Here is a 20,980-nt window from a genome sequence, read left to right as displayed (position 1 = left end):
GAGCCGGGAACCCCTGGCTAGAGGCGAGCTTCTTCCCATTATCCTGCTCCATCACCACCACCTCTTTCCTCTCTCTTTCTTCCTCCTTTATCTTTATTGCTGCCACTCAGTGTGTGTCCTCCTTCTCCACCCTCCAATCACACATGATTACTGCATTACAGGTTCTGGGGATCAAAGGATTCAGAGGCCATAAACTCTCATCTGAGTGAATTTCCTCTGGACAGAACCTTATTTTTACAAGACGGAAAGCAGGCTGAGAAAGATAGAAACCCTGACGTAGTCTGGCTGCCGTCCAAATGCCAATATGGAGGAATTAAAAAAGGATGGAGGAGGAAAAGGTGAGGGGTTGGTTGAAATACTTTCCAAGAGTGGTAAGGCAGTGCCAGGGTAATTGAAGGACAGAGGAGGGAATATTTTTTAGGGTAAAACTTTTTAAGCCACCCATGGGTGATCAGGAGCATGAGAGTTGTCGACATGATCAACATCAGCCTATTGATTTGTTGTTTGTGCCAAGCCTGGCCTCTATAATGCCCCAATAACAGCTTAAAAATCCAAACACAGCAATAAGAAGCACCTGATACACACCATCACAGAAAAACAAGAAATTTTCAGCACACATAATCCTCCTTAAAGCAGACACCAACTAAGAATAACAAATAGGAGGAATAACTTCATTGTGATCATGCACACAAAGGGAGAGCATGCAGTTTATCATTCGCAAAGGATAAAAATTGCTTGCACTGAGTGGCTTATAATAGGTACCAAATGCAAAAATGGGTTCACTCTGTGCAGGTAACCTCCACTGCTGGGTGAAGATCTTAACGACGCTAAACAAATGTATTATTTACTGGTGGAGGCGGCGAGTGCTGCTCGGGAATGAGAATTGACTTGTTTGTCAGGCACAGGCTTCAGATAAGCAGTTGGCAAAAACAACTGAGAGAACATGGCATTAGCTCAATGTGGACTGAGTCACATGAAGTCTGCAAGGGTCTCATGCTCTTGTTAAGAAAACCCTGCTACTTGGTTTTTTTTTCGGTTTATTTCTGACGTTTTAAGTAAATGAGCTGTGCGGACATTTAATCCAATTGGCATACAAGTCTAATCATTTGAACAAAGTTGTCCTGGTGAGAAGATTAAAAGAGAACATTTAAGAACATTCAGCTACAGCTTTAACCTATTAAGAAATAGCCTCCATTTAGTGTCACTTACATGCCCAAAATGAGAGGGGAATATCAATGCATCTACAAGGCCAACTCTGTTAATAATTGTATCATATTATAGGGATATATGTTACTTCTTCAGGACCAATGATGTTGGATCACAATGAAAAATATCCCTTATGAATCTGAAGCTCCAAATATTAGCACAATAGAAAATCTTAAAATGACCTGTGCCAACTTTTATGGAATCAATCCAAGCATAATTAGATAAGTCTAAGGCCGGCCACACACTACAGGATTTTAAGCCCGATTTTGGGCAAGATTTTCCTCCCCCGACGATCATGGGGGCGTATCCTGAGAAGAGTCTCGTCGCTAACAACTGTTTGCCTGAATAATCCTTGTGTGTGTGGTGTCAACACGATTGCTTTACTGCTCCAAATCGCGTCGTAGCCTCCTAAATCCCGGATCGTAAATATCAAACACGTTTGATATAGGGCTGAAAGGATTCCTTGAATTATCCAGTTAATTTGATTAAAAAAAATCCTCGAGGCAAATTAACTGTCTCGAGGCTTCGCTTACATCAGTCATATATCCAAATACTCCCACGCTGTATCGCGCCATGTGTTGCACGGCATGCTGCGTTTCGCATGGACAGCTATTTATGTGGCACAACGCACTTGTTTTTGCTGTTACTATAATGTAACATGCATGATACGAGGGGTGAAAATCATGAGGGAAGAGAAGTTGATGCAGTGATGTTTACAGGTAGGCTACTTGTCCTGCGTTTTTACGCAGCCACTGGCTACGGCTTCATGGCAGATAAGGCACTACACCTGCACCTGCCTGCACAACTCGCAGTGCTCAGTTTGTGTCTGCAGACTTCAGGGAATTTCATAAACTTCTCTGACTGACCCGACATTTAAAAACAACACCGTCAGCCTTCAAAATTCAAGACCTGTTTTGGTGGTCTCCAGTGATGTGACAGTCTGGCTCAGCTGTCTCGTGTCTGCGTTCAGAGGATTAAAGATGAAAAATCTTTTGAAATTGTACTCATATCTGTGGTCTCCCATGGTTTGAAAATCGTTTCAGATTTAAAAATCGTGTAGTGTGTGGCCGGCCTTAGTCGAGAAATTTCAGGAGGAATATCCAAAATGTACCAAATTGGCACATTTTGAATACATTTGGCCGCATCATTTGAAATTTCTTAGATGCCAAATGAAATATTTCACTTATATGTCATCACAGGTATCAATTAAATCTAAATATGGCCTGTTCTTTGTTTCTTCTATGAAAAGTTTGACTTGATGTGGACAAGATTTATTTCCAATGGGGCAAAACAACACAAAACTAGAGTGACTCAGATGGTATGAGACCGAGTCTCAGCTCTCATTTGACACCTTGTATGAAGCATCACATCACTAGCTGAGAAAATGTGTGGTTAGGTGTCACTATGATGATTGTCCTAAGTTTTTTTTTGTTAATTTTTATTATTATTTTTTTAAGATTTATTTTGGGGCTTTGCCTTTAGTAGACAGAGACAGCGATGAGAGAGTGGGGAATGCCATGTCAGCTCACGTGGAATTTATTAGGAGATTTGTGCATGTGTAAAAGCACAATAAGACTGAGTGCGTTTTGAATCAAGGCCACAAGTGGGCAGCCTTTTTTCAATGTCTTACAACTGGGTTAGTTACTTAAAACACGCCTTCAACAAAAACTACACAAAGGATTTTTTTTCATTCCTTTTCTTCTTCAACTATAACAATATGTAATCGTTTTTCCTTCTAACTCTGCATTTATTCTGACCTTCCTGCCACTACTTCCTGAATTGTTTGCTCCTATCTTCCTCACTTTCTCTATAGGTGTTTGAAACTAGTGGGAGAGGGCAAAGGTGACCCCAGAGGCAGACAGACAGGAAGAGGAAGAACAGCCGGATCTGTTGCTGATACTGCCAAGCTTATTCTTCACTGTCTCATTACAGCGAGAGCACTGCCTGCCTGCTGGCTCTCTCCCTCCCTGTCCTGCTCTCTCTCTCTCTGACTTTGTCTTGTTTTTTTTTTTTTTTTAATCCAACACACACATACACATACTAAGGAATCTTTATGACAAACATAGATATATACACGTCATGAAACTTGCTGTCTGTCTCACTCTCATGGCACATGTTTATGTTTTACTTGGTGTCTTATTAATTTTTCTTCCAGCTTTCCCTGAGCTCACCTTTTCCTCTCAAACACACAATAAATAAGCATTCAGCTCTTAAGTATCAAAACAACACAGCATTAGCATTTCAAAGCAAAAATACTCAGAGAACTGACCAGTAATAAAATAAATGCAACACAAGCAAATAAAGAGAGAGAAAAACAGCATTTGCAAAAATAGGAGTTTTTTTCTAAGTACAGTTTTAAGTTGTGGACCCCCAAGGGGTCATATGTGCACCGACAACAAATGTGTGTTTGTGCTTGTTAGATACTTACAGGGAATACTGATGAAATGAACAGCAAGGAGAGGAAATTTCTCAGTTTTTCTCTTTTATTATCATCTGTCCTTTGTTTAACCATCTCTTTTTTTCATTCTTAGCCTTGACTCAGACTTTAAACATCCAAACCAATTTTTGAAATATGATTGCATCACACACAAAGATAAATGTGACAATTTTTAAACTTTGATCACATACAAACACGCATTAAATGCTATTAGGATCAGAAAAGTTTGTAATGTAATGTGAGTGTAACTTTATAAATTGTTCCACTTTTCTTTTCTTTTCCTTTCCTCTTCCTGCATCATGTCAAAGGTAATTTTATTCAGAGATGAAACATCAACATTTTTTCTTACCCAGATACAAATCATGATACAAGACCTGAAATATATAGTCTTTAAATTCTAATGGGACTAAGAAAAAAAAACTTTAAGCCCAAATTACATTTGCACAAAACTCCTCAAAATGTTTCAGATTTATTTAGTTGAGCTGAATGCAAACAGCAGAGTTTTTCACCCTGACTTTACCTTTCTATTTCCCTGCAAGCACCCTTATATTTCCCCCCTACTTAGGCCACTGACTGACGGGTAAATTGCAGGTAAACTTCCATTGAGGGACAAGTGTAAACAGGCAAGTGAGGACTTTTTTGGTTCCGGACCTAGCAGTTTCTTTACTTAGTTTACACAAAAGTCTGATGCCCTCTATGTCCTGTTTGTATCATGTTATGCCCTGTCCTGTTGTGTTGTATCATATCATATTGTGTCAGGTTGGGTTGCTTTGTATCATTTTGAGTTTGTGTTGTATCCTGTTGTGTTGCATGACATTATATTACATTGTGTCTTGTTTTTTATCGTGTCTGGTCATGTTGGGTTTTATTTAACCTTTTTATGTTGTGTGTATCCTATTGTATCCAGTTGTATCATATCGTATTGCACTGTACCATACTATTTTGTGTCATGTCATTTCATATTGTATTGTATTTTATTTGTGTTGTGTTGTATGGTATTGTATCATATTGCACTGTCTCATAATAAATCTTATTGTATCATGTTATGTCATGACATATCATATTGTATCTTATTCTGTTGTGTCCTGCTCTATTTCCTGCTCAGGTAATCAGCTAGTATGTGTGTCTACTCACTTAAATTCTGAGCCAATTGCTGTGACCTCTCTGTATCCAATCATCCTGCTGCTGTAATATTTTAAAATCTGTTCTATCCTCCACAGTCAGTTGTTCCAGTGTGACCGCAGAGATCCTCCTCCACCCCAGCTACCTCAAAGCCATCTCACTGGTGTCCAGGCTCAGCTCCTCCATGCATTCTGCATGTCTTTGTCCCTCCCACCACCTGTGTCTAGACTGCAGAAGGGGGGTTCCTATCCTACTGTTGGCCTTACGAACCCTTCGAGTTCATAAAGACACCACAGTCTATTTGCCAAAGACATTTCATCATTTCAGACATTTCCAAACTTGTATAATAAATCATTGTAAAACTCCTATTAAGCCTCTCTGGATTGAAATGGTATCATTACGCTGTGTCATGTAATATTGTATTGTAGCTCATATCTTCTTTTATTCTTTTGTGTCTATATATTGTATCATACTGATCGTATGGTATCATGTATTGTATTTATTCCTCTTCAGTTGTGTTGTATTGTATCATACTGTATTGTTTCTTACGCTGTTATACTGTATTACAATGTATCGTATTGCAAAATGTTGTCATTTCAAATTGTATCTTATTTGTTGTGTTGTATCGTATCTTCTGGATCATAGATCGTACTTTGTTGTACCATCTCATATTGTAATGTGTTGTTTCATATCATATTGTATCCTTCTGTGTCATGACATATATCCTCATCATCTTAAACTGTGTTTTAACAATATAAGAGGATGACTGCAAATCTGATACAAGTACAGATACTGACATCAGTATCAGTACTCTTACTATAACAGAGCCATAATCCAATATTTCTTACATTTATTCTGACTTTTTATTGCTTGATGTACAGCTCTGTCTCTTAAATCGAGTGATTACACATCTTATTCTCAACCAAACCAAAAATTGCGCTTCTTTTACACACAAAACTCTTTGAAATCGAAAGAATGAAGACTGGTAGGGACAGAATTGAGAGAACAAGTGTGAAAAGACAGACAGAGAGCAGGCAGTCTGGAACATAATGGTGGACATATCGAGTGGGAGAGATAGGGAAAGGTAGATGGAGAGGAGAAAGGGAGACGGAGCACATAGAATGTCTTAAGGCTTGGCCTGGAGCCACTATTGGTTGAAAGGTTGATTGGTCTCTGCCTCTTTAACTTTTACTCCAGTTCTCTCTCTCTCTCTGCCACTCGCTTCTCTCCACATCTCATCATTACCCCCCCCCCCCCAAATCCCCATTACTCTGTTTCAACTGCCTAGATTTCACCGGGCCTGATATGTGCACTGACTTTGCATATATCAGGCTCCAGAATCCCATTAAAATTCACCATTACCTGGTCCTTCACAAGAGAGCGGCCAATTAGCAGACAGCCTGATCAAACAGTAGGCACACTACGCCCCAGTCCCCTCTGGGTAATGGTGGGTGTGCTACTGAACCTGACTGGCACAGTGTTGCTCTGTAGCAGATGGGTGGAGTTTCCAATCTATTTTAAACCATTAAATGGAAACACACGGCACATGCAGTTCTCAATGCCCTGAAAGCTCCGGCAGGAAGAAAGGAGCACGACTCTTAATAAAAACCGGTAAACACTGTATGCTAAAATGGTTTTACATGGCTTACTTTAAATATAAACAGCATTATTTTTACTTTGTTGATATTGCTTGACAGTCATAGGAATATTTATCTGACCAACTTTAGAATATAGATGCTCCTTATAAGGTAAAGTACAAGAATTATGTAGTAAATCCCTGCAATTTGGTGCCGGATCAAAAAAAGAGGGATATGATAAGGACAGGTGCATGGGTGAGGTTACATTAGGTTAGAACTGAAGCTTAAGAGAAAAAGTCCTCCAAAAACACATTAAACAAAGTCAGCTTGGCATTCACAGAGAGGAAAAAGCATGATGATTAGGAAAGGTTGTGAGAGGTAGGAGAGAAATAGAGAGGCAATTTTGATTGCTTCCACCTGGTAAGAAGTGGCAAAGGAAAATTAGCAGGATGTGAGCGTTAGTGTCTGTATGCACACACAGGAGCGCTGGCACAGAACGATGTCATGACTCATACACATAATATCATGCAGCATCCACTCACTTTTAAGGCCAGACACGAAAATTGGAGAACATGCATGTGTGAAAGGAGTTTAGAGCATGCAGGTTAACAAAAAAATAAGCCCTAAAAGCACACTTGAACGTTAGTCCGTGAGAAAAAAAAATACAGCTTAAATGCTCCACTTCTGTGGTTTTATTCAGCCATCATGATTGTTTGTGCCTTGAGCAGCTCTGCAACAGTATGATCTAAACGATAAGTTCACTAAACACATGAATAGACACATCATATTTACAATTATGTCAACACGGAAAAAACTGAATATCAGACCAGATCTAATCAATCATAGTTTGTGCACCCTGGAACGCCTCCAGGGTGAACAAATTTGCAAGTGTAATCACAAGGCTCCATGATCTCTTCACAACAGCATGAGCTGACAGTATCCCGGTGGCAACTTTCCCTTCCTTTCCACTCTAAAACACTTGATGGAAAAACATGCAAATAGGGAGGGAAAAAACTGGGAAAAAACTCAAAGCAAGCAGCAAGTTGTTGTCAGAACTACAGAGTGTGCTTTAGACGCTTGTCGGTCCCTCTCCAAGGACTCCCAGAGGACTGTGTATGAGTCTTAGTGGAGCCAGATGGCCCCCATCTTAGGTATTCAGCTGAGGCAGTGAAGCAACAGCCAAGGAGGTGTCAGTGTCGCTGCTAAACGCACCCTACCATTGCCACCAGCACACGCACCGATGCACGTACACAAACAGAGGAGAGGGTGAGGTTGTGTCATTGTCACAGGTACAGTTTTAAAAAAGAACACAGAGGTGGAGTTCAAGTTTAGTCTGACATGTTTTGTTTTTCTCTGAATAATTTTCTCTTATTTCTAAATTAAAAGCTGTCTTGAACCTTTTGTAAGGCGAGGAATCATACTAGTATATGGTCACTTTGGCTGACTTCCTTTGTGGCCTCCCCCAACTCTCTGTAAAACAATAGTATGATTTTTCATCATAAAAGTGGCATAATTACTTTTGACCAATAAGCAGTGGCTAACAACATCTCAAAATAGCCAATATTTACAGCTGATATAGGCAGATTTTCAGAGCCAAAATACTGGATATAAATATTGAAATATTATATTAATATTGGTTGTAAATATAGAAATGTTCTTATCCACCGATACAATAATATGCTTTTTTAGCTAATATCTGCCAATACCAATGTCATGCCAATATTATCATGCATTCCTACTTACCTCCACCAAAGAGGTTAAGTGATTTGCAGGGTTTGTTAGTTAGTTTTTTTGTTAGTCTGTTAGTTTGTTTGTTAGTTTGTTAGCAACATAACTCAAAAAATTATGGACAGATTTTCATGAAAATTTCAGGAAATGTCAGAAATGGCATAAGGAAGAACTGATTAGATTTTGGGAGTGATCCAGATCACTGTCTGGATCCAGGAATTTTTCAAAGGATTCTTTACTATTGGGAGATAGGGCTAATGGCGGAGGTCTGTGCTCTCCGAGTGCTTTTCTAGTTTTTATTTTCATTGTGAGCCTCATTATCACTAAAAGTAATATCATGATTCTGATGTCCCCAAGCCTGTCAGTAGACAATGAAGCCATCTCAGATGGCTCTGTGAGGCTGAAGCTGTACCTGGTTCAAACCCCATGTCGTGTTTTTTTTTTTTTTCTCGAAAAGCAACATGTTGATTCATCTTTGAGGTTTGATTTTGTAACTCAGAGATACATTATGTGAAAAAGATGAGTATTTTGTATTTGGAAAAACTTACAATGTGTCAGTTAACACTCATCTGTCTTTATATGCATTTATTTTTACCATTATTAACGTTTTATTTTTGGGAAACAAACCATATATGGTCACTCTGTTCTTGATTTTTCACCATAATAACAAGGGTAAAATAAAGGTAAAAAAAATCAAGTGACAAAAGTAAAAAGGAAAAAAAAATTCTCAGGATGCCCAGCAATGATATTACAGGGTTTAATCTCTGAATTTTCAGGTATTTTAATCGTGCCTTATAGAGGTATCAATGTCTATTCCTGCTATGTATTCATGTTGAGTACAGTGCAAAAGTAAAAAAAAAAAAGAAAAAAAATGCTTCAAAGTGTGATAATTAGAGATATCTTTCCCCTCATAAGATATAGAGTGTGTAAATAAGTATTCAGGATGGCTTAACAGCCCAAGCAGTAAAGAACCACTGGCAAGGGTTTTACTCAAGAGGACTGCCAGTATGTATGTGCATCTCTGCATGCATATCTTAACCGTTGCCAACAAGGACGGAGATGTGTGTACGATGAACACTGTGCTCCTGTTATTTTCCACATACTGTCATGGTAAGAACTTGTGCTCTGCTAGAAAAAACTGTTATTCAGCATGCTTATTTTATATGGGTGCATGTGCCTCTACTTGAAATGCTGCTGCTGTGAGTAAAGAATTTTCTCAGCCTTTTAGAAAGTGTTCATGGTCAGTTTGTGAAAGTATCTTACTGATGCACAAGCCATGCATATTGGTTTAGATGCACGTTATTTCCATATAGGATTGTGTTTGAATGCAGCTGTTTTTCTGCAAATGTGCACAGCATTCCAGCCAAGTCACCCACCATTGCGACCCATTTTCTGCCTCTCCAGATCCCAGACCACAACCAACCTCTGTTTACTGGATGTGTCCCTTGTGCCTTGTCCCATATCTCATAATCCTTTGCCCCTGTTCCAAGAACCCGTGTTCGCCCATTGTCCTCCTCACCTGCACTACAGTGCCAATTGTCCACAACACCCTCTGTTGTCTCCCTTCATCTTTGGCCAAATTCTCAACATTTCCCCTATATTTGTTCCCTGGGTTTCTCCTCCTCCTCCTCTACTTCTTCTCTCTCCTTACATTCAACCTTATTTCTTTTCTACATTTTCACTTAACCCTGAACACCTTCCTTCATCCCCACATTTCTGAATTTTCTGTGAATCGAATAACACCTCTCTCCTCTTATATTCTCATTTTGTTCACCTTCTTATTCCCATCTCCTTGCCAGCTCTGGAGGGTTAATGGAGAAGAGTTCGACCTCATTAAAGATGGAAAACAGATAGAATGTACTGCTCTCCTCCTCTGCTGCTCATTTGGCACCTTCACCCCCCATCATCACACTCTCATCCCTCCTTCAGGGCTGGGTCTTGCCTGGGCAGGAGGGCTGCCGTCTTCCTCCAGGCTCTAGAGAAAACCTCATCGAGATGAATTCCAACACATTTCATTTTCCTGCTGCTCCCGCGGACTGCCCCGAGTTTGCCCTGTGCTCTTTCACACAACTGATAACATGCACAGGCCTAGGCTTGCAGTTTGAAGTGTGGTGTCCTTGTTCTCATTTCCTTGTTTTCAATCTGTCTATGTGTCCAATGTTTTGTTGTGTTCCTGATTTCTAAACCTGATTCTCCACAGTAGCCCATGAATAAATTGCAATCATACTATGAACAACTCTTGTCTGTTTTCAGCATATGTTCGCTCCTGAAAGGCTATGTACACTCTACACAAGGGGTCAAAATGGGTCAAGGTATATTTTTAAATGTACATATAAAGAAAAAGGTACTTCAAAAAGCACTACACTGCTATCAGCTCGTTTCATGCATACAAACGGAATCAGACTGGGGTCACAATATAGTAAAAATTGAAGATTTTCCCATTTAAATAATTGCACACATCCTTAAGAAAAGCAACAAGCTGCTACATAATCTTTTGATGTACATGAATGAGGTCAAATCAAGGTCAAAACTGGATTTTTAAAATGCCAATCAGTAAATCCACAAAAAGCTCCAGTCTGCAAATAAAACCCTTAACTACCAACCTGCTCTTTCTATCTATACAACTGAGGTCAAAATGGGGTCAAATTCAAAGCTTTTGATATAAATCAAATCTTTCACAAAGCAACAGAGTGCTAGCTGCTTCTTCAATGCACATTAATTGTCAACTGAGGTCAAAATGGGGTCAAAGTTTAACAGTCACTGAATGTAAACTGGAAGAAAAGTCTTTCAAACAAGCATAAACCTACTGCCTGCCCGTTTGATGTACATGAATGGGGTTAAATCGAGGTCAAAATTTGATTTTTTTAATATGCCAATCAGTTGTAATTCCACAAAAAGCTCCAGTCTGCAAAGAGAGCCCTTAACTGCAAACCTGCTCTTTCTATCTATACAATTAAGGTCAAAATGGGGTCAAAATGAAAGCTTTGAATGTAACTCATAAGTCAGATCTTTCACAAAGCAAGTCTTTGTAAAGTCTTTGTAAAAAGCATCACACATCTTCTTGAGAAAAACGTATGACCTTATAACAACACATGTAATTTCTGAGGAATCAAGGTGCTCCACTGTAAGATGTACATCAAATTTTGAAGGACACCTCAGGTATGTTTCCAGGGTAGGGGGTGTGTTGCAAACAATAACTACCCCAGGATACTGGGCCAGTATTCCAGTCATTGTGTCCAAAAATCCCCTCACACACCATACACAATACTCCCCACCCCATTTCACTGCCTGTGATTGTGACAGCCAGGGAAGGCCAAGCAGCTCGTGTGCTGCCAGCCAGCAATAGCTCAGCTTCATCCAGGCCTGGAAACATGGCAGATGGCAGCAGGAGAGAACAGAGGAGAAGACATTGGCAGTGTGCGTCTGTGTGAGGCAGACAGGTAGTATGAGAGAAGAAGAGTGAGAGTGTGTGACCACATGCTTGCTCGCTCATGATGCCTCCCTCCATGACCTCTAAGCTGCAGCTAAACAAATGGTATTATAGCTCAACTAACACCTATAGGAGCCAATCAATACAGGTCCCCAAAGTTCAGCTATCACTGATTTCATCCACACATCTCATACTATATTGTTATTTTACACCTGTTTCTGTGTCTCACTGTGTGCATGTGTGTGTGGGTGTGTGTGTGTGTGTGTGTGCACGTCTTCAGGCACATCTTTCAGCAGCTGTGCTCTCAGTGTGTGTGGGTGACCAATCAATCTTTTTCATTCAGGGATCCTATGGGGTTTCATCACAGCCAAATAGAGGTTCAGCTCTTTCATGAATGGACAGTTGATTAGTTTCATCAAACTGATGGACCCTTGATAAACAGTCTTCACACTGTCCATCAGCAGGCCTTTTTGTCCGCTCAGACGTGTAAAGAAATAATCCCAAACATTTTCAAATGTAATAATGTGGTGGTTTCTATTGGGGATTCATTTAATGATGCTGGTTTGGCTTATGAAACACTTAGAACCAAGGCAACACACAGGAAGACAACACTTGCATATCCCTTATATGATTAAAAATCACATATGTTGCAGAAAAAATCCTTAATATTTCAAGACAAGGGAGTAGTGATGACTAATTTACTTCTTTTAAATTGGAATGCTGTGTAAAATAATCTAACCATGGGATGATTTCCAAAACAATGACACTAAATCTATAATTCTAAGGGGAACAAAGACAACGTATCAAATGGTGAAACTGAGATTATTTTGGAAGACTTGTGTCGATTTGGAAGTGTATGCCAGCAGCACATTTAAAGTTGAGTAGAGTAGTAGAGCTTCAACCTAAATTTCAGAATGTAAAGTTGAATTGTGCCCACAGACAACATGTTCTGAAAGTGTTCCTGAGCCCATGCAGTGTTTCCGCTTCAGAATCTGTCTGTTTTTAAAGCAGTGATGTCAGAGGGCACAAAGATCACAGCTGTCCAGTATTGGCTTTCTGCTTGTCCCTTGCACAGGCTTTCTTTTTAAGACTCTTTGAATCTTCTGATGATATTCGATACAGTAGATGATGAAATCCCCAAATTCATTGCAATGTTACACTGTGAGTTTTTTTGACTTGCTTCAACATTTTCCAGCTCAGGTTGCACAGTGGGGCAAACCTCTCACCTTCCTTGGGTAGGATATTTCAAACTCTTGAGTGGGTGTCTTTGACAGGACTGTATCATGACTCAACTAAATCAATGATGTTTTTTCAGTATTTCAGTTTTTCAGCAGGAAAGACAAAAAATTAAAACAGTAATTTGGGTTTGGAATAAAAGTTGAGATTTACAACCTGGTGGTTTCTCTCAGCATTTTTCAAATTTCTTCCCCATCTTTCCTTGCAACAGCCCAGACTTGTTTGAAAGGTGATAGTTTACATATGCTGTTTCTATATGATCCTAAATACCAGGTAGAGAAGGTTTGCTATATATTGGTAATCATTAGATTCTCTTTATATTAACATTTTAAGCAACAAGTCATCCCAACTTTTTGAAAATGGGGTTATAGAATACAAAATGTAACATTTCTAAAAAGACTGCTTTGGCAGCAAACAAATAAAAAAGCTACTGTCAGTCAAAACTCCAACAAAGGATCATCGACAGAAACTCAAGCCAAAAGGATTTCAAGCGGAGCTTCACACACTGTCAAGTGCAGTTCAAAAACTTCAGACCAAGATGTCATCATAAAAGATCGGAGGAGCTCCCAGATGTGCACGTTAATGATTCATTTTGTAGTTATCCCTCTGAACACTGATTAACAATGCAGGACTCACCTCGGATGATGGACAGCTTAGCGTTGACAGTGATCTCCCCCTCGCTGTTTTCTGCCACACATTCATAGATGTTCTCGTCACGAGGCGCTCGCAGAGGCTGGATTCTGAGTACAGCTCCGGCACCCTCGTCAAACTCTATGGTCTGTAGGGTAGGAAGTACATGATAATGTCAGGTTAAACAGACATGAGATTTCAAAAGAAGCATTAATAACACTTTTAGGTTAGGTAAAGGTAAGTATGTGGAATTAGCATCAGAGTGATTCTTGGTGATAAAAGGATAGCTTCAGTGTCAGTGCTCCTGTTGTCTATGTGCAACTTATAACAAAGGTCAACCAGTCAAAAATGAAAGTAACCTGGTCCCACAACCAACGAGATATGAAATTGTTACAGCTTTTCTTTTTAAGCATTTGGCCCTCATAAACACAGAATTTTAAGCACAAACACTTCCTCTATCCTCACACACACAAACACACAAACCATATCTGTGTGTGTGTGATGTGCTTGCTCTCCTGTGTTTTCATCTCTTGTTTTTATCTGTAATTATGCCCTTTGTTCTCTGTGAAGCCCTTTTGTTTTGAACCTTGTTGGAAAAACAAAATCAGACTACACTCTGAATGCATCATGTGCTGTGAATACAGAGCAGAAGAAAAGCTTTAGCCCAAATAAAAATAAAGAAGTGCTAACAAAAAGGTCTTCATTTAAGAGGAGGTATAAAAACATCAACACCCTTCATGTTTTAACCATGAAGATCTGCCAAAATAAGTAATAATGAAGGTTGTATCCCGTTAATGTCAATGCACTTTTACTAATTCTTCATCAGAGTTTCAGTACTTTCATCAGTATAGTCCAAAGTAATTTTATTATTTAAAGTGTATTTTTATGAGTGTTATATTTAGATCTTATTGATTTGTCTAATCAAAGAACACTGTACTGAACACTTAAGAACACTGTAATCTAAAGACTAAGATTAAACACCTGCAAAAAAAATACAAAAAAAAAAAAAAAAAAAAACTTACACCCATCACAGTGTGAAAGTTCCTAGTTTGAATCCCAGTCACAAAGAACCTTTATATGCCAGGATAAAATGTTCTCCCTCTGCATGTGTGAGCTCACTCCAGTTAGGCTTTCTTTCCACAGGCCAAAGACATACTTGTAACATTCACAGGTGACTCTAAATTGCCTGTAGGTGTGAGTGTGAGAGTGCCTAATTTTTATCTTTATGTTAGCCCTGTGACAGAGTGGCAACCAGACCAGCAAACGGGTGTACCCTGACTCATATCCAATGACAAGGATCAGCCAAAGCCCTATAACCCCCGACAGGTTGGATGAATAACAACACAATGGAGCAATATGTGATCAGCAGTTACATGTGGACATTAACCTGCTCAGTCATTTTAATTTATCATGAATTTTGACTGTTTCTGAGTGTTTTCTTAATTTTAGACTGAATGACAATGTTCCCAACTCTGTTGAAATTAGTCACGAGGAACTTTCCAAGTTTAACACTCTAAGAACAACACAGTGCAAGAAACTCATTCACTCAAACTAATTCATTTGAATAGTGGCATCGTTTAAAAAAAAGTAGAATTTATCTAATAGAAACTTTAAACATGTACTTCAAAGGGCCTCTGCTGGAGTAACTGAGAGTAAGGCAGTTTAGAAAGAGTTCTTAATGATACGAACACCCAGGCAAAAACTGAAAAAGTCACTGCACTGATATCCCTGAAAACCCCATCAACAGTCATGTATCTTTCAGCAAGAAGCAGAACATCAACAGTTAGGTAAATGACTAGAATTTAAATGGTGACATTTCTGAACCAATTACACCTGCCTTTTGAAATAGTCATCCATTATATCTGCCAATCTCTTGAAGATGGTCAGCCTGATTGTCAGTCTCACAGAAAAACCTACTCGTCCGACATCTATTATCCCTCTGAGGAGCTTACAACTTCTACACAGCAGGTTCACTGCTGAGATCTCAGAGCGAAGCATGACTTTGAGATACAAGTACAAGTCTTCAGCAGCCCTGCTGCTCCGTTGCTGCACATCTCAGGGCTGAGGCGCTAATTAGGCTAAAAACACTGCAGAGCACGGCATCATGATCGATATCAAAGCGGCTGTCTAGAGGGAAGAACAGAGAAAAAAATCATAACTACTTCAAAAACCCCTTTACTTATTTTTTTATATCATTCTAAAGTGAGGAAAGGAAGTGTCCATTCTGGCAGGCTCCGTCACGCCCTTGGCTTTGTTTCTCACTTAGCATGCAGAAGAAGGGAACGTACAAACACAACTTGTCTTTTTATTTTGTCCTCTGTTGAGAGGCTGCCTCTCCCCCTGTCGATGTTGTTGTCATTTTTTTTTTACTTCCTACCACCCTCCCCTGTGCCCATGCCGCAGTGTGTGCACATCTACGCCTGTGTACTGTCAATGTTGTTAACGAAAGCAACTTTTTAATTAAGAGACACTGAGCATCAATCAAGACTTTTAGAGATGCCATCTGGGATGCCTGCCGAGAACTGAACAACAAATATCATGAATAACACACAGACAGACACATTCAAACAGACAGGGCTGTATGGCAGAGAAAAAAAGCAGTTCTGGAAACAAGAATGTGACAACAGCAGATTCAGTCGGGTGCAAATAGTCGTGAGAAGAAGGAATGGGGGAGCTTTGTGCTTAAGCTAACAGTGGACCTGCACATTACTCCAGGGAGCCAGTCAAAGAGAAGACTAAGAGTTGTGTTTGTGAGAGTTTTGGGTGCAAAAAGCAAATGAAAACCACCTTTTCAAAATGACTCTGTGGGAACCAAACGGCTATAGAAAGCTGTGTGTTCAAATAGAGCATGTGAGCCAATAACAGTTCTAAAGAGTGGAATATGTGGGCGAAAATGATTTAAGCTCGATGCTGTAAAGGCTTAAAATGAACCATTTCCAGACTTGAATGTACTCATGTGGCAACATCTACAGTATAGACTGTTTGAAATGTGTACTGACATTCCAGTTATTTTCAACAGTCTCCAAACGTGTTCTTTTGGTTTGGTTTAAAAATGCCAAAATACTTAGTGTACACCTGAATAAGCATTAAGTGAACAAAGCTTTTACCTTACTGTATACATGATTTCTGACTAGGATATTGAATTTGCGATACAACAATAAAGTAAACAATGCCACACAGGTAAACTTCCTCATGTTATATCTTTTGTAACCCTTTTGAATTGAGGACCCCTACCAGCATGAGTGACATACTGCACTTCAAGTATGAGCGAATGATCTAAAACAATTTAATGCTTATTTTCTATTTTTCAGCACCACATCCAGACCTACTATATAACACATACTACTGTATTAAACTTCAAATGGTGAACTAAATTTTTAGGTTAGCCAACACTTTGAAAACTGTCCTGTAAAATTCACCATGAGGTGTTTAGGCTTTTTCAGACTGAGTGCATGCTTGTTGCATGATGGCTGTGTTGCTTGTAAGCTCCAGCTTGCACCATCACAGCTTGCACCATCAGGCCCATGTGCTATGTGTCTCCCTGCTGTCATTACTGAAAATAGCACACACAGCTCTGTCTTTCTTCATAAGTTTTATATCAATAAATCTCCCTACAAGTCAGTGTTAGTCTTAATATTTAAATGCTTTTTTTTTAGTAATTTGTACCCTTTATAATTTTGGTCTAAATTTAGTCAACAACAAAAAAAAAAAACTTATTCCTGTTTAAGTCCTTACACAGTGATCACATTTTAGCCAGTCTGACAGATCTACCCAGAGTGGAGAAATATTATGGATTTTGAACGCATTTAACATGCATTTTAAATTGCATTTCAGTCTTTTTTCAGTCTCCTTGACAAAATAACTTACTTTATATTAGAGCTATAGACCTCAAATATAATTTTGAGCTAGTTTTAGTGCTACCTTTCTAATGGAAAAAAGGGTGTCAACGAACATTTTTAGTCATATAAGTGACACCGCTGCAAGAGACTTGTTTTGCTGCATCAGAAAATTTCAGAGGAAAAGCATTCTGTTTGAACCCGCTGAGTTTTTGAGCCAAACTGGTATTTTACCTTGAAAAGCACAAATTAGAAGTGTAACCATGCTGTTGATTTTGCCTGTGATTTATTCTACCAATGTGGACATACAGTACATATCTGCTTAATGCAGCCAATATGGCTCTCTCGTTATCATTTTCATGTCCCTTTTTCATTCACAACTTGGGGTAAAAACAGGCAGGCCCTCTATTCTCCAGATTCTTGATGAATAAGACAAAGGTATCAGACATGGAGACATGGTGCTCACTCAGGGAGTCTGAAAGCCCTGACTTGTCAACATGCACGCTAAAATGAAGATCAGGTTATGACATAACCATTACAAGGCCACCATGCATCCTAAAAAAGCTTTTAGTTACCCTTATTGAAGTAGTACATAAAGTCTAGGTTAAATTTTGATACAACACTAACATTAATCAAAGAATGTTGACACATCTTTTGATAGCACGGCAACAACAGCAGAAATTCTATACAGCCAATATAGGGTTATTTCTTGGTTCTTAATTATTAAAAAAATCAACCAAACTCCTGCACTTGCTTTTCGTGTCATCTCTTACCAATGTATTTGAATGATGTCAGTGCCCTTTCTCTTCTAGTTAGAATTAAAGGTAATTTTCTATCTTACCAAAACCCAACAATTAAAGTCATGCAGAAGGTAGCACTGTGCAGCTAAGACTCTGTGACTCACCTCTATGCGCTGGGAGTTGACCTTCTTGCCCTTCTTGTTCCAGCTAACCCTCGGTTTGGGGTCGCCCGTCGCCTGGCACACAAAGGAGACTACGCCCCCTGAGACACCGATCTGGTCGACAGGAACTTTTGTGAACCGTGGTGGTGCTAGAGGTGGAAGAAGACAAGGAAAGAAAGATAAACATTAGCAAAAGTCATGGGCTGGATATAGTTAAGGTCAAGCTAACTTTGTTCTTTTCAAGGTAGCAGTAAAACTAGCCCCAATGTCTCACACTAGCCTCATTGCAATATTTTCTGTATCTACCATAAAGTAAACCTACAGCATTCTGTAACACAGCCATACATCATTCAGTGGTAGAACAAAGGCCTGGATTAGCAGGAAAGATGGCCAATAAGAGACAAAAAACATGTTTGACAGAAAACCAGATGCAGAGGATGGAAAATGGATATCTCACCATCCAACCATAAGACATCAAAGCAACAGCTTCAGTGGAAAAATCTCAAGTGTTTGATGGTTACAGCTACAAACCCTCCATAGGGAAATGGAAAAATGGAAATGGACGAATATTATAACAAATGAAGCAAACACTCAGAAAATGACATGTGGCAGTAAAAGCAAGGCTTGTTCCTGTTTTGATTTTTATTACACTGGACATCAAAAGACTGACTGTCCAGTTAAATAGAGAGTTAAAAAAAGGACTGATTTAAACCATGCATTATATATGTGTACTGTATGTGCTCATAGAACAAAGTTTGGTTGAACAGATGTTTAACTGTCAGGCCTTTTTGGTGGTTTTTGGTTTTTGATTTTTATGCTCACGTCTTGGTTGCAACACTTTAAAGACAACAAGCCTTTTAGAAAGAGAGAGAGGGAGAAAACAGAGTCCTGGGGAACTCGTTAAAACCAAATCATACAGATATGTGGGGATGATCAAACGGCTAGTGCATATCGTCAAATTAATAATTAAGGGACCATGGGCCAACACCAGTCTCCAGGCGCTGCTAAACACACATGAAGGAGAGTTCCTGCATTCATTATCAGGAAAAGAGATAGAGGGTGGGTGTTTTTAGAGAGAAGCAGGCAGGGAGAGATTGTGTAGGACAAGGGGAGGAAAAATAGAAGGGTGAGTTTTCTGCTTTAGGGAAGCAAACGCTCTGCATGCGAAGTTCATCTCAGCAGCAAAAACTAACAACTCAAATATATCTGATGCAAATATTTCATCAAGAAACATAAAGCAGCTCAGCCAGTGATTGGTTGGTGGCTAATATCAAAAGCTGCTTTCGCATTTTTCCACAGTAACAGCATTTTTTTAAGAAGAATGAGTTCTCTGGGGCCTGTGTAGGCTGCGGTCCTCAAAGCACTGGTCCCGGGATTGATTCGCAGCCTCAGCTATGTTTGGTGCATGTCTCCCCCATTCTCTCTCCCTGTGTTTCCAGTCTCTCTTCGATTTATCTGATGTAGGCAAAAAGCCCAAAGAATGATCTTTGACAAAAATGTTTAAAAAAAGAAGAATGAGCTTCTTAAAATATGAAATGAAACAGGAATCTTAAAAAACAGAGTGTTCTTTTCCTTTTTATTAGTGTCTGCCAAAGCGAGACCCACTTTACCTTGATTTTACAAGTTTAGATGTCTGGGAAAGTAAGATTATTGCTGAAAGCAAGAATATTGGCTCATTAAGCCGTTCATGGTCAGGACAAGGAAAAAAAATGCAAGCTTTCAACTAAAAGCCTCTGCAGCTGTTATATCATGTTACAGTGTTTTCAGAGTATTTGTTTACCTGAGCTGCTCACCTTTAGATGAGAGACGCTAGCTCTTAGTTGATAATTTTATCTGCTAGTTTGATTTCAAGCTTATGTAGGTCAAGGGGGGAAGAGCCTGACACTGAGTTCACTGCCAAGATTAAAGATGTAATTCCTTCCCTGCACACATTATAGCATGATCTTTTAATTAAAGTGACTACTTCGTGCTATGTGTGAAATAAATGTCATATGATGAATCCTCACTCCGGCAGGCAGTGAGAGTCTGACACTGACAGACAACATGCTGAGCTGAATAAGGCAGCCACAGGGCAGGGATGAGATGTTTTCCACTTTTATAATAAGTATTAAAGAGATGTCTTGGCTAGCAATCATTTTAATGTTGGACATATTGATTCCTGGCCTTCTGATGGTCCAAATGAAAGTGTATTGATTGTTGCATCTTCAAAAAAATTCCTCAGCCCTCTTTAAATCTTACTCCAAATCTGTCAAAAAAAAAAAAAAAAAACCTCTGAGGATGACTGACTCCCTGGTCGACCTAGAGCTTTTATAACAAATGTGAAATGTGTTGTGAGGATTTCAACCCTGAAAGTTATCTTTTAAATTACATTGTGCTGATAATTTTAATGTTCGAAAATGCCCTTTTGGAGAGTTCATTTTAAGAATTAAAAGGGCAGTAATAGTAAAGTAGAGGTTAACCTTTACCCTTAAACCTTACCCCACCACAGTAAGCTTAAAACCAGGGCTCCTGATCCAATCTTAAATTTGACTTTTTAAACCTAAGGTCTTAAATAGTCCTGTTTTTTTCAAGTAAGTTGTCTTAAATTTTGAGGCCACTTAGACTTAGATGTGTCTTTATCTAATCTTTTTATATATATCAACATATATTTGATTTTAATCAGCTTTTTGGACCATATTCTTGTTGCATATGTTATGATAAATATCACTATATCATATACATACTTTTAGCCCCCCCAGATGTCTGAACTCCTCACCCTTTAACTCTAAGGCTGAGACCAGCCATCCTCTGGAGAAAACACATCTCGACCGCTTGTATCCACAATCTCATTCTTTTGGTTGTTACGCAGAGTTCATGACCATAGGTGAGGGTTGGGAG

General features: G+C 39.2%; 1 protein-coding gene across 11 annotated transcripts in view; it reads right to left on the bottom strand.

Moving 5' to 3' along the window:
- Positions 1-20,980, bottom strand: part of ptprsa (protein tyrosine phosphatase receptor type Sa) — a 321,629-nt gene that overhangs the window by 139,613 nt on the left and 161,036 nt on the right. For all 11 annotated transcript variants that reach the window (XM_041791166.1, XM_041791171.1, XM_041791168.1 and 8 more), the window contains 2 exons: positions 18,107-18,252; positions 13,373-13,514 (listed from right to left, as the gene is read on the bottom strand). In XM_041791166.1, the coding sequence (XP_041647100.1) occupies positions 13,373-13,514; positions 18,107-18,252 (288 nt within the window). The remainder of the gene's footprint in view (positions 1-13,372; positions 13,515-18,106; positions 18,253-20,980) is intronic.

This window comes from Cheilinus undulatus, linkage group 7, assembly GCF_018320785.1.
Source record: "Cheilinus undulatus linkage group 7, ASM1832078v1, whole genome shotgun sequence".
In the NCBI taxonomy this organism is placed as follows: Eukaryota; Metazoa; Chordata; class Actinopteri; order Labriformes; family Labridae; genus Cheilinus; species Cheilinus undulatus.
This window is presented reverse-complemented; position numbering and strand designations above follow the sequence as displayed.